Here is a 14,471-nt window from a genome sequence, read left to right as displayed (position 1 = left end):
AAGTTTTCATGTCTTTCTCCATGGTAAACACAGAGGAGAAATATTCATTGAGAACCTCGCCCACCTCCTGCGGTTCCACACGTGTCCACTTTGGTCCTTGAGGGGTCCTGTTCTCTCTCTAGTTATTCTTTTTCCTTTTAATATATTTAAAGAATCCCTTTAATATACTCAGTATCCATTTCCAGGTCAAAAATCACTCTCATGTACTGAATCAATGAAGACACCTGGTTAAATAAATTTTCTTTTATCTATTCATATAAACACTATCCACATTATTACAGAAGAGTGTATATCTTTTATTTGTCCTGCTGAACATGTGGACAAATAGTGAATTGTGTTTACACAGGAGAGATTACAAAGCAATGATCTAATTGTGGGGTTAAGATAATAATTAGCTGCAGTTTCCAATTACTGTCTGAGTCCTGAGATATGATTATGCCCTGAGAATACCGTAATTCCTACTTATCTGCACTTAAAGCAGTGCTTGCTAAGGAGTTCTGATTTCACTTTGTTTGCATTTTTTTCCCTTGTCGATGTTGACTCTGAAATTCAGTGTGCTGTGATACATGGCAGCGCACTGTCACGGAGAACCGCAAGCTGCATAACACTTCCATAGAGAAAGGTAGAGACTTTGGAGTATATTTCCCAGCTGATCATGTCTAGTACTATGTTTAATTCCCTCATATTAAATTTCCCTCAGCCCCTTTTTAATGGAGGTTACAATCTCTTTATTGTAAGTTTGTGTTCACATGTCCTCCATTTCAGAGATGTTGATCTACATATTCACTTACACAAATTGTCAGAATGTTGAACATTTCAGAATCATTGAAACGTCAACACGAGGCCATTCAGACCCTTGTGTCTGTGCTAGAGTTGATAGGTAGGAGAGATATAGCTGGGTTGAGTGAGTGGAGTTTAATGTGGGAAAATGTGAACTTATTCACTTTGGCAGGAAGTGTAGAATGGAAAAGCAATATGTTATTTAAATGGAGAGAGGGCAGAGCTATGTGGTAGAGGGGGAATCTAGGTTACCTGGTGCATTAATCACAAAAAGCAAGGGATTAGGAAGACAAATGAAATGTTGCCATTTATTGCAAGAGAAATTGAATATAAAAATGGGGACATTTTGCTCCAGTTGTACAGGGCCCCCTGCTGAGACAATATCCAGAGTACTGTGTGTATTTTTGGTCTCATTCCTTAAGAAATGATATAATTACATTAGAAGAAATTCAGAGAAGCTTCAATTGACTGATTCCTTGGGTGAAGGGGTTACCTTATCACGAAAGGTTGGACAGGTTGGGCCTGTCTCCACTGCAGTTTAGAAGAATGAGAGGTCATCTTACTGACAGGGTGAATGCAGAGAGGATGTTCCCCCTTATGGGACAGAATAGAATTATGGGACACAGTTTAGAAATAAGGCACTTCCCATTTCAGACTGAGTTGGGGAGATTTTTTTAGATCTCAGGTGGACGTTTTGTGGAATTCTCTTCCCTGAGAGCAGTGGCGGAAGGGTAAGGCTGAGTTAGATAGATTTTTGATCGACAAAGGAGTAAAGGGGTATAACGGATAGACCTTAAGGTAGAGTTGAGGCCACAGTAAGATCAGCCTTGATCTTATCAAATGGTGGAGCAGGTTTAAGGGGCCTGTATGCTTCAATTTAATCTAGTTATAATCCCATTTCTCAGCTCTTCCCCTTATCCTCCTTACTAGCATTATTTTCAAGGTTGTGTCCCTTGTTTTATGCTGATAATATAGCAATTCATTTGGCACACTGAAAAGTAGCAGCCCCGAGTATCTGCCCACATTCAGATATACACGCAGAAAAATCTTATTAAAAATATAGGCATTACTTTAGTGTGTTAAATTCCAAAACATGCAGCATTGAAAATATCACCAATTTGTGTTGAAAATGAAATGAAGGATACAAAAGAAATAGTGGTTAGTTGGTGCCAAGCTTGGTTCTGAACTCCTGTTGATTGTAGGGTACCATTAATATTGAAGTTAGTAAGGAGTTCCAGAGCCTTGAGGTCTTAGTCAGAAACAGAATCACAAACTGCAACTCCTCATCTGGGTGATATGGGTCTAGCTGGCTTGTTTATGTAAAAACTTTGAGACTCCGCTGCTGATGATTATGTTTCCCTGAATTGTTCTTTCCTGGTTACAGAGGTGGTGTTGGCAGACCTTTGGGAGCAGGTGCCTTCATCTGTACTGGAAAAACAAAGAGCACAGCAAATACGTTAATCACCTGATAGTGCATCAGTTTACTCAGCAGTTGGTAGAACGACTAGTGGATGCGGAGCTGAGCCGGTACAGATCAAGTACAGCTCCAGTTGGATACCACATCTGTGCTGACCCACAGTGTACAATGCTCATTGATACTTCTTGGAAAGTGATTTGATTTATTATTGTCACATGTATTAGTATACAGTGAAAAATATTGTTTCTTGCACACTATACAAAGCATACCGTTCATAGAGAAGGAAACGAGAGAGTGCTGAATGTAGTGTTACAGTCATAGCTAGGGTGTGGAGAAAAATCAACTTAATGCAAGATAGGTTCAATTCAAGACTGATGGCAGCTGGGAAGAAGCTGTTCTTGAGTCGGTTGGTACGTGACCTCAGATTTTTGTAGCTTTTTCTCGACGGAAGAAGGTGGAAGAGAGAATGTCCGGGGTGGGTGGAGTCCTTGATTATGCTGGCTGCTTTTTTGAGGCAGCGGGAAGTGTAGACAGAGTCAACAGAGGAGAACACGACAAAGATTGGCTGTGATACCCTCCAAACAGCACTCACGCACAACAGCCAGTCTTGAGATTCTTATCCAAATGGTGATGTGCAAGCTTAACTATTAACTGCATTATTTCAGAAGAATAGATGAGGAAGAATGTTAATTGGATCACAAGCCAGATGGTGAAGCATGGAACTGGACACAAATCCTTTGCTTCATATTCAGTTGATTTACAGAATACATCATTACATAAGCCTACTTTCTACTTATTCTTTCAGTGTCCCAATCATCCCTCTTTATATGCTCGTTTAATTACCAGTAAAACTAATTAACAAATAAACTAATCGTCCCGTCCAGAAGACAGGAAGGAATCTCCACATCAACCTGGCTTAAATGGACAAAGGCATTCCTGACTAGCCATGACTCATACCAGAGGGATTTCTGACCTCCAGAAACCAGCAGGGACCTTGTTGTCTTTAAAGATGCACTAATGCCCCCACTGTGATGGCAGACAATCAAATTCCAAAGAAATGTATCAACAACCTTTATATTGCTAATACAGAGCTATGGCCAACAGAGACAGTGGGGGAGATTTTTTTGCTTTTGAGTGGAAAATCCTGCACAAGTCCCAAAATAGCTTTTAGGCCAGTAGGATTTCCCTGCCTCCTGCCAGGTGACATCAAGGGAACCCCAAATTTGAAAGTCCGCATCCTCATTTGTATTGATTTAATTATCAGGCCTCTATGCCCGGTAGCCCTCACTCCTGTTGAATTGTCCATTCATGTCAGCATGGGGGCACGCCAATGAGAATCGATAACAGGCCACCATGCCATGCACCTGGCGAGCAGAACGCACAAGAGATGCGCAGGTGAGTACAGCCCCCAGTGGGCAGAGCGTTATGCCTGAGCAGAATCCTGGCAATGTCTCCCAGGCACTGCTTCTGGCAGCGTTATGTCATGGGACCCACCTTTTAATATTTTGACATTGAGTGGTTAAACATACGGCAGAGGAAGTTGTCCCTGGAGCCGGTGGCTTCCCCCCCGTTTTTCCCACCCACTGAGTCACTCTGCAAAAAGATCGAAAGTTCCACCCAGGATATCTGCAAGCAAAAATCGGAGCTTCTCAAGATTCCAGACCTGGAAAAAGACATCCTTTGTCCAAAACCCAGGAGAGGGAGTGGGAAGTATGTCATGTGACCTTCCCTCCGAGCAGCTAAAACCTGTAATATTGCCGTGTCGAACTGAACCCAAGCAGTCTGCCACCTTATCATCTAACAGCTAGCAGCTGTCCAGGTAAATTGCCTTGACCCTGTGTAACTACTGGAAACATATGAACTCCTGTATTGGTGCCTATCAAACCAATTCATCTCGGCGTGCCTTCTTCCATTATAGAAGTCTCACTTCTGGAAAGATGGATCACCCGGCAACCGTTTCATCCGGCTAACCTCAGAAGAATACACCATTGGATTTTTCATTCTGTATTCTCATGAAACTCTAACTGTTGTTTTCATTGGGTGGAGATGCCGGCGTTGGACTGGGGTAAGCACAGTAAGAAGTCTCACAACAGGTAAGCGTTCTCCAAGGCGGCCTTCACGACACACAACGCAAAATCGCCGAGCAAAAACTGATAGCCAAGTTCCGCACACATGAGGACGGCCTCAACCAGGATCTTGGGTTCAGGTCACACCACCTGTAACCCCCATGACCTGCCTGGGCTTGCAAAATTTCACACCTCTTTAACCTGTGCTTAACCCTCTCTCCACTCGCATTGTCTGTACCTGTAAAGCCTTGATTATCTGTAAAGACTCGCATTCCAACCATTATCTTCTTTAACCTGGTGTTGTGAAACTTCTTACTGTTCTCATTGAGGTCATACGCTGTATCCCTTTCTTTCTCTTATCCCTATTTTATAGTATGAGTGCAAAACCCTTTCCCGTTTTGTTTGTGTGTGTAAAATAAACCAACCCTTTTACTTTGACTCGAGTTTGCTTTGGGTTTATTAATAGAGGATCAGGTCACTCCAAATGGATGGGTTGGGGAAAATACGCCGCCAGTTGTAAAGGGGGAAATCATAAATCAAAAACACTTTTCTGTTTACGGGGACGGGAAGTGAGTAGAAAGAGGAGAAATCAGGGTTGTTTAAACTAATCTCCTGTCCGTAACATAATGAACACATTAACAGCCCCTTAAAGGGCATTGCAATGAAAAAACAAAACTTTAAATGAAGCTTATTAAATTAACTTAAAATAGTGTTTCCAGAGCTGATGATGCATTCATTCCAGCCCCTGCAGGAAGATACTGCATGCGCACATTCCAGGGATACCCGGGTGCAAATGTAGCCTTGGGATAGGGGCAGACAGGTGGGTCTAACGAGCCCTTCCATGCCTGTTGCCGTAGCCTGTTATTTATCATCTTGGCCAGGCCCAGAAGCAGATCCATGGAGAGGTCCTCCGATCTGTCTGCCCCCAACCACCCACCCCACACAGGGTGGCCAAAGATCAGGAACGTGAACCCAAACCTGAAGAGCAGTCCCACAAAAAGCGGACCAGGAGCTGCAACCGTGGGTAACCTACAATCACACACAACATAGACTCCTTGAGACTGCAGAAGCGACAGGCAGCCTGGGAGACTGTGAACTACGTTGGCCTTCTACTGTGTAGGACTGCTGCATGCTACACCTTCCACGTAAAATCCCCAGTGGTAAAATCTTGTACTCAAGTCTCTGAAGTGGGACGTGAATCCACAGCCTTCTGATTGAGAATTGAACATGATATCCACTGAGCCATGGCTAATTTCATTTATATTCCAACAACTGGCATGGTGGGATTTGAACCCAGAACATAGGATGTTGCCGGGACTTGAGAAGCTGAGTTACAGAGAGAGATTGAATAGGTTGGGACTTTATTCCCTGGAGCGTAGAAGATTGAGGGGAGATTTGATAGAGGTGTATAAGATTTTGATGGGTATAGATAGAGTGAATGCAAGCAGGCTTTTTCCGCTGAGGCTAGGGGAGAAAAAAACCAGAGGGCATTTTAACATTTAACATTTTAACATTTAAGAAAAACTTGGACGGGTTCATGGATGAGAGGGGTGTGGAGGGATATGGTCCAAGTGCAGGTCAGTGGGACTAGGCAAAAAATGGTTCGGCATAGACAAGAAGGGCCAAAAGGCCTGTTTCTGAGCTGTAATTTTCTATGGTTCTAACATTAGCCTGGGCCTCTGGATTACCAGCCCAGTGACATTACCACCAAGCCACTGTCTCCCCTCCATCCCACTTTATATTAAACACTTCACCTGTGTATCTTCACTATATAATTAATATTTCATCAATAGAGCATACATAAATCTATTAATAATCTATATAATTCAACAACCACTTATTTTTGTACATTCATCAAGTTTTATATAGTCTATTCCTGATAATTTAATGCAGATTTTCTCACTAAAAAAATCAATTTGAATTAAGTCACATAAATATAATAACAAAGTAGGAATTTAATGGTGACTTTGCATTGGGGCGGCACAGTGGTTAGCACTGCTGTCTCACAGTGCCAAGAACCCGGGTTCGATTCCCAGCTTGGGCCACTGTCTGTGCGGAGTCTGCACGTACTCCCTGAGTCTGCGTGTGCTCCGGTTTCCTCCCACAGTCTGAAAGAAGTGCTGGTTAGGTGCATTGGCCATGCTAAATTCTCCCTCAGTGTTCCCGAACAGGCGCCGGAGTGTGGCGACTAGGGGACTTTCACAGTAACTTCATTGCAGTGTTAATCATAGAATCCTACAGTGCAGAAGGAGGCCATTCAGCCCATCGAGTCTCACCCAAGCCCTATTCCCTTAACCCCATGCTTTTACCCTAGTTAGGGGCAATCCACCTAACCCGCACATCTTTGAACTGTGGGAGGAGACGGGAGCACCCGGAGGAAACCCACGCAGACATGGGGAGAACATGCAAACTCCACATAGATAGTGACCTAAGTCGGGAATCGAACTTGGATCCCTGGCGCTGTGAGGCAGCAGTGCTAACCACTGTGCCACCGTGCCATAGTGTAAGTCTACTTGTGGCACTAATAAACTTAAAACTGCATTTAAAGTAGGCTGTATTGGTCTAATCGCGGTGTATGAATTATGCATATTATTTACACTGGATATTCTAAAATTTACTGTTTTATAACAAGCAGAATAAGCTTCTGCAGGGTTACCATTAACATTTCATACATGTGGTCATGTATCTGCTGTCATTCTCTTTGTACTTTCCAGGGTGCGATACTTTTGCAATGTGGTAAATCTGTGGCAGTTATAAGAATACTGACATCAATTCCAGCAATAACAAACAAAACTGTCAGGGCAAGGCTGCACTAAAACAAGACAGTCTTAGCGAATCCTGCAATAATGAGGCCTGCAAACAAATTCCTGAAATTTTAACAATGGTAAGTCTCAGTAAGAGATGTCAGAATCACAGTGAGTGCCCGAGAGAAAGAACAGCATTGTGATGAATCCCTGTGAGAAATGTCTGCAGACAGGTAAATGACAATCACCATTTCTGTCTACTGCAGAAAAGACAAGCAATAACTCACCTTGCAGTAAAATTCAGCAAATGTTTTTGAATAGACCTTTATGCACTAATAAAATCAGAGAATTTTTAAAGGGAATATTGTCTTCAAGGAAAAATGTTTGGCAAACTTAGGGTTGTTTCCAAACCCAGCACATGATGATAAATTATGTCAGGATATATCACAATACCAAAGGTGACACACTGATCTTCTTCAATGGCAAAGAAAGGCCATTATTCACAGATGGACAATTTCCTCCAATTACCCAGACTCTTTTAATGATGATTGTTACGATGGCCACGGGGTATCGTCAATAGATCTTCCCCTGGGCCACGGTGAATATGAGCTCCCCTATTAGGCAATTGGAACTCGCCCAAAAGGGCTTTAAAACTGGCTCCACTCAGGCCAGCAGTCAAAAGACTTTGGGGCTGACCTGTTCACTGCAGCCACTGAGTGGCACTTTGAGCATGTTGTAAATAAAGAGTCATTGTTTTTTAAAATTCATTCGTGGGACATGGGCGTCGCTGGCCGGCCAGCATTTATTGCCCATCCCTAGTTGCCCTTGAGAAGGTGGTGGTGAGCCACCTTCTTGAAATGCTGCAGTCCGTGTGCTGTGGGTTGACCCACAATGCCGTTAGGGAGGGAATTTCAGGGTGACGGAAGACTGGCCAGGGTAAGATTATTACAGTGATGACTCTTGCTGATTTATTTTTCAATAACTTCCACCTGTCCTCTATTATCTCCCGCCACTGCTGTCTTCACATGCAAGCCAGGCTCTCTCCTCACTCAACACTCACACTGGGAGGAATGGTAATGCAACAACATTACTGAATTGGCTGTCCATTATAGTCTGCATTCCTTTCCAAGACTTGAACGCAGACCAAAATCAGGTGTGGTATATACCAAATGGTCAACTTCAATATTGCCCAATTATAACACTGCGCAATGTAAAAATGAACCCCTGTATTGTCACAGACATCACTGATATGCAGTGAGGAATTATCATTTATTTTTTTCTTCTCCTTATCTCAGAGGTGCCAGGTGGCACAGTGGTTAGCACTGCTGCCTCACAGCGCCAGGGACCCAGGTTCAATTCCTGGCTTGGGTCACTGTATGTGTGCAGTCTGCGCGTTCTCCCCATGTCTGCGTGGGTTTCCTCCGGGTGCTCGGCTTCCTCCCACAGTCCGAAAGGCTTGCTGGTTAGGTGCATTGGCCATGCTAAATTCTCCCTCAGTGTACATGCTAAATTCTCCCTCAGTGTACATGCTAAATTCTCCCTCAGTATAGGCACCGGAGTGTGGCGACTAGGGGATTTTCACAGTAACTTCACTGCAGTGTTAACGTAAGCCTACTTGTGACACTAATGAATAACCTTTAAACTAATAAATAATCTTTAAACTTTAAACCACTTGCAGTAGTGAGAGGAGAATAGCTAACTCAGCAGAGACCAGGGTTCTTCCTGATTTGTGTGGCATCATTCCAGGTTCGGAAATGCTATTCCAAACGGACCATCAAAGAAACTCTGGGCTTTGAAAAAAAACTGTATGCGAATAAAAAAAAAGTAGAAGTTGGTAAGAACCTCTCAGAGGTAGTTCAATATAAGGTGAGTTCATTGCCAGAGTGGCTTTGTGTCCCCCCCTTCCAACCACTCCTAACACCTTAGGACCTCTCTTACTGATTAGATGGCATTGCTAAGTAGGATTTTAAAAATGTAAATTAATAATATCCACATTCTGGCCTCTGTCTTATATTGAGAATATTCAGTTCATGATAATAAGCTCTAATTTTAAAGGTTTTTACTGTATGCTTTTTAAAAAATTTAACCAAGTCCTCACTGCAGCAAACTCTCGGTTATATTTCGTCCAGCCTTTGCAGTGTGTGGCAGTCAGTGATCAGAGAGAGGACATTCTGCTGCCCTTGTTTTCCTGCATTCTCTCTGCAATGCTGTCAGCAGCACCAATCTAACTCTGCAGCTTTTATGCCTGTTTGCTCTCCCACACCATGCCCCGAAATTGGGAAATGTTAATGAAGGAATAATTGTTTCATTCCATCAGCTTTCTGATTTGACTTTTTAGAATTAGAACTCTATTGTTTTAAACTTTTTTTCATATTAATATGAATTAACTGCAATTTTAAATATGATTCCTATTTTGTTTGTGACAAAAAAAAACTTGGGAGGACTAGAAGCAACCATAAACCAGGACAATTGCCAGTTAGAGGGGGGCGAGTAGGAAAACACATTGAAGACTGCAGCAAAGGAGTATGGAGTGAACACAACATGGTTAGCACTGCTGCCTCACAGCACCAGGGACCAGGATTTGATTCCCGGCTTGGGTCACTGTCTGTGTGGAGTTTGCACCTTCTCCCCATGTCTGCTTGGGTTTCCTCTGGGTGCTCCGGTTTCCTCCCACAGTCCAAAGATGTGCGTGCTGGGTGGAGTGGCCTTGCTAAATTGACCCTAGTGTCAGGGGATTAGCAGGGTAAATATATGGGGTTACGGGAATAGGGACTGGGTGGGATTGTGGTCGGTGCAGACTCGATGAGCTGAATGGCCTCTTTCTGCACTGTAGTGATTCTGTGGATTGGACTATAAGAAATAGGAGGAGCATGTCTTACACCTATCAAGACTAAGATCCTGGCTAAACTTCTACCTCAACCTCACTTTCTCATCCTTTAAAAAAATTATTCATTCAGGGGACATGGGCGTCGCTGGCTAGGCCAGCATTTACTGCCAATCCCTAATTGCCCTTGAGAAGGCAGTGGTGAGTTGTATTCTTGAACTGCTGCAATCCATTAGGTGTAGGTACATCCACAGTGCTGTTTGAGAGGGAGTTCCAGGATTTTGACCCAGCGACAGTGAAGAAATGGCGATATATTTCCAAGTCAGAATGGTGAGCAGCTTGAAGAGGAACTTCGAGGTGGTGGTGTTCCCATGTGTCTGCTGCTATTGTCCTTCTGGATCTTAGTGGTTGTGAGTTTGGAAGATGTCTAAAGAGCCTTGCTGAGCTCCTGCAGTGCATCTAGCAGATGGTACACACTGCTGCCACTAGGTGGTGGAGGGAGTGAATGATTGTAGATTGAGTGCCAATCAAGCAGCCTGCTTTGTCCTGTATAGTGTCAAGCTTCTTGAGCGTTGTTGGAGCTGTACTCATCTAGGTAAGTAGAGAATATTCCATCACACTGTCGTGGCATTGGAGGCAGTTCAGAGGAGGTTCACTAGATTGATTCCAGAGATGAGGGATTTGGCATATGAAGAGAGATTTAACAGTTTAGGCCGATACTCTCTGGAATTTAGAAGACTGAGGGGAGATCAAATTGAGGTATTCAAGATGATAAAAGGTATGGATAAAGTAGACGTGGAGCGGATGCTTCTGCTGGTGGGGCATTCTAGGACAAGAGGCCATAGTCTTAGGATAAGGGGCAGCAAATTGAAAACTGAGTTGAGGAGAAACTACTTCTCCCAAAGGGTTGTGAATCTGTGGAATTCGCTACCCCAAAGTGCGGTGGATACTGGGACAGTGAGTCCCAGGAGGAGTTAGACAAATTTTTAATTGGTGATGGGTTGAAAGGTTATGGAGAGAAGGCAGGAAAATGGGGATCAGGAGCATATCAGCCACGATCGAATGGCAGAGTGGACTCAATGGGCCAAACGGCCTAATTCTTCTCCTATACCTTATGAACTCCTGACCTGTGCCTACACATTGAGAACAGGCTTTGGGAAGTCAGGAGAGGGTTACTTGCTGCAGGATTCCGCTGACCTGCTTTTGTAGTCACAGTATTGAAATGGTTAGTCCTGTTCCATTTCTGGTCAATAGTAAACCTCCAGGATGCTGATTGTGGGGGATTCAGTAACAATACTGCAATTGAATATCAAAGGGGTGATGGTTAGATTCTCTCTTGTTGAAGCTGGTCTTGCCTGGCAATTGTGTGGCGTGAGTGTTCCTTGCCACTTGTCAACCCAAGTTGGGTATTGTCCAAGTCTTGCTGCATTTGGACATGGACTGCTTCAGTATCATGAATGGTGTTGAAAGTAGTGTTATTATCTGCGATACCCATTTCTGGCCTCATGAGGGATAGAAGGTCATTGACGAAGCAACTAAAGGTGGTTGGACCTAGGACACTACCCTGTGGAACTCCTGTAATAATGTTCTGGGGCTGAGATGACTGACCTCCAACAACCACAACCATCTTCCCGGATTCCTTTAGCGCCGAGTATTGAATATACTGACTGGGCATCCTCTGCTCTCTGGGTAGAGAATTCCAAAGAGTCACAAACCCACTGAGTGAAGGGTTTTTCCTCTGCTCAATCCTAGATTCCCAATCCCTTATTCTGAGACTGTGACCCCAAGTTCCAGGGAAAATAGCCTCTCAGCATTTATCCCCGGTCAAGCCCTTTAAGAATTTTATATTTTCAATGCGATCATCTCTCATTATACAGTGATTCTATTCTCTACCCAATACTTGAATGTGGCCACTTTTCAATATCTGACCCTGATCAAAATTAGAAACTTGACTCTCAATCCAACCACAAACTCACTCTGCCAGTGACAACAAAAGGGACACTTTTAGGGTTCATTGTCCTTTCTTGAAAAGTGTCCAGGAAACTGTTTCTTCCCCTGCTGTTTTCAAATGCAATGATCCAAAAGAGCTTCACAAATATATCAAACAAAATTAATTACACGCAGCTCCTCTGTTATTCTACTCCCCTAATCTGCATAGATGGCACAGTGGTTAGCACTGCTGCCTCACAGCACCAGGGATCCAGGTTCGATTCCTGGCTTGGGTCACTGTCTGTGCAGAGTCTACACGTTCTCCCTGTGTCTGCTCTGGTTTCCTCCGAAAGACGTGCTGGTTAGGTGCGTTGGCCTTGCTAAATTCTTCCTCAATGTATCTGAACAGGCACCGGAGTGTGGCGACTAGGGGATTTTTCACAGTAACTTCATTGCAATGTTGGTGTAAGCCTACTTGTGACACGAATAAATATATAAAGAACCAACAATCTTATCAATATGTCGCTTTGACTTTTTTTAAAACAGGTCTGCTTTAATACTCACTTGGAGACAGTTGCATAGGGTCTCCCTTTCTGCTGCACTGCTCCAGTTACAATAACTGTGGGGAACCTCCTCATGAGCCCCAGAGTGCCTGCATTACAGTTAACACTGCAGTGTCATTCGCTGACTTTTAACTTGCAGCCTCTCTCCCCGTCACCCTCTGCTGGAACTGCTCTGGAATGCTCCCCTGGTAAGAGATATCTTCAATCGCTTTGACAATTCACTTAGGCAAATGTCAAAAGATACACCTGGTAAGTGTATTTTCCTGTGTAACAAGGGGGTAGTGTTGTGAACAAAAATCACAGTTCCTGTGTTTTTTTCTTGTCTTCAAAGAATGGTTAAAAAAAAGCTCTGAAATGATGAGGGCAGTGCACAGGAATAACATCAGCAAAGAGAAACATCACAAAACAGGTTCATATTTCAGTCGATCCTAGAATCTAATTCTAACCCATCCTTCCTCTTTCAGGCATGGACTCATTTGACCTGCTGTGAGTTCCCATCATTTTTTTGTCCCCAGGATTTCAGCATTGGTGGATTTTCTTTTTAACTTGAAGAGGTTACCTCTCAGACTTAATCCTTCTCACCGAATGAAAAAAAACTTGCTCGTGTTAGGAAGACACACTATTGCTTGAAACCAATATCCCCACAAGTCTGAATCCTATTTCCTAACTATTCTCTGGATGGGTACCACATGCCACCTCTTGTTTAAATGCGGTTTTACATTATAAAAAAATAATGAGGCTGTCTGGTCCCAACGTTTGAGTTGCCGTAATCACCTGTGAAAGCCCCAGCAGACTGGCTCGTACAGATTAAGCATAATTTTTAATTTTCAGTGCAATGAGACTAACAAGTGAGAACACACTACTCTGCGACAGTTGCTGTAAAGCCCGTGAGTGTAAGCTTTGAGTATTGCACTTATCTTAAGCTGCGCTTCTTCACACACATCCTAAATGTTGTGCCTGTTATGCGGTGTTTATGGATCACTTCAATGTCATTTCCACCAGCGTATTAGAGAGGGTCCAATGCATTTAGTCTATATTTGCTTTAAAAGCTGATGTGGTGAATGGAGCATGCACGTAAACAGGAATGTGTCAAATTGGACTTTTGTATCTTTATTACACTCTGAACTATTGCTCTCTGAAGAATCAAGCATTGTGTTGTTGTGTGCATTCAGCAAATCTTTAGAAAGCAATACTTCTGTAATCATAAGGGATGATACTGAAAAGCTGTGAACAGAGCTCTCAGCATTCCTATTTATTGCTTAAACACAATAATGATGGATTGAAATGGATTTCTTGTTTGTGGCTGTAAAAAACATAATAAAAAAATACATTATATCCTAAAAATTAAAGGATAAGAGAAGCCTTGGGGGAGTAGTTTCAGTGCAAAGTACTCCTACATCTGTATAATTCACAAATAAAATTGAAGAATATGCTTTCTGCCCGTGGAGCCCTGACATTTCTGATTTGCTGGGCCTAGCTGAGTTAATCAGGTGGTTTTAAGTACATCCAGGAACAATTCTGTTCCCTGAAATGGAAATTAGTGGGGTGGACAGGGATGAAATGTCGAAGCTGAAAAAGGTTAGTGTGAGCTGGGTACTACAGTCAATCGGCCATCTGGCTGTAAGGTTTTCTTATTATGCTCTCCTCTCCTATAATCCCAGTCAGTATAAAAGCCTCTTATCCAGTCCCATTTGCACTCGATCTCTGGTAAACATTTTTTCCCTCACAGGGTAGTGGTGGTTTATGATTCAGTAACTAAACTGACTTGAATGGGTTAGCAAAATGTTGGGATCTAACGTCAATGAATCACAATGAGCGAGGACCAGGTGAGCTGAGTTTGCAAGGGAGGTGCTCTGTGCCAACCAGGGAAGGAGATTAAGTCAGAAGGTGAGTTGACTACGAAAGGCACCACTTACCCTGTGTTAACTGTCTAATGGTAGCATTGCTAAAGCTGTGATGCAATTTGCTTGGCTCACCCTGAAGTGGGAAGTGATGCATTGGAAGAGGCCTGAAAGTGCAAACCACCCACACCCAACAACCAAAATAAAACCTAACCAATCAGAGCTGGGTAAAGGGATAGGTTACTTTTTATAATCTAGGAAAGCTTTCAAACTACTATAAATTCTCACTGCCATTCCAATTTTCTTT

General features: G+C 43.1%; 1 protein-coding gene across 3 annotated transcripts in view; it reads right to left on the bottom strand.

Moving 5' to 3' along the window:
• Positions 1-230: 230 nt before the first annotated feature.
• LOC144501737 (endonuclease V-like) overlaps positions 231-14,471 on the bottom strand; it is a 122,974-nt gene continuing 108,733 nt past the window's right edge. For 2 of the 3 annotated variants that reach the window (XM_078225714.1, XM_078225716.1), the window contains exon 9: positions 231-2,208. Coding sequence is in view for 1 of the 3 variants with exons in the window: in XM_078225715.1 (XP_078081841.1) it covers positions 2,200-2,208 (9 nt within the window). In the remaining 2 variants the exon portion in view is untranslated. The remainder of the gene's footprint in view (positions 2,209-14,471) is intronic. The other variant, XM_078225715.1, reaches the window with a different exon arrangement.

Source organism: Mustelus asterias, chromosome 12, assembly GCF_964213995.1.
Source record: "Mustelus asterias chromosome 12, sMusAst1.hap1.1, whole genome shotgun sequence".
Lineage (NCBI taxonomy): Eukaryota > Metazoa > Chordata > Chondrichthyes > Carcharhiniformes > Triakidae > Mustelus > Mustelus asterias.
Note: the sequence above shows the minus strand (reverse complement) of the source record. Positions and strands in the feature narration are given on the sequence as shown.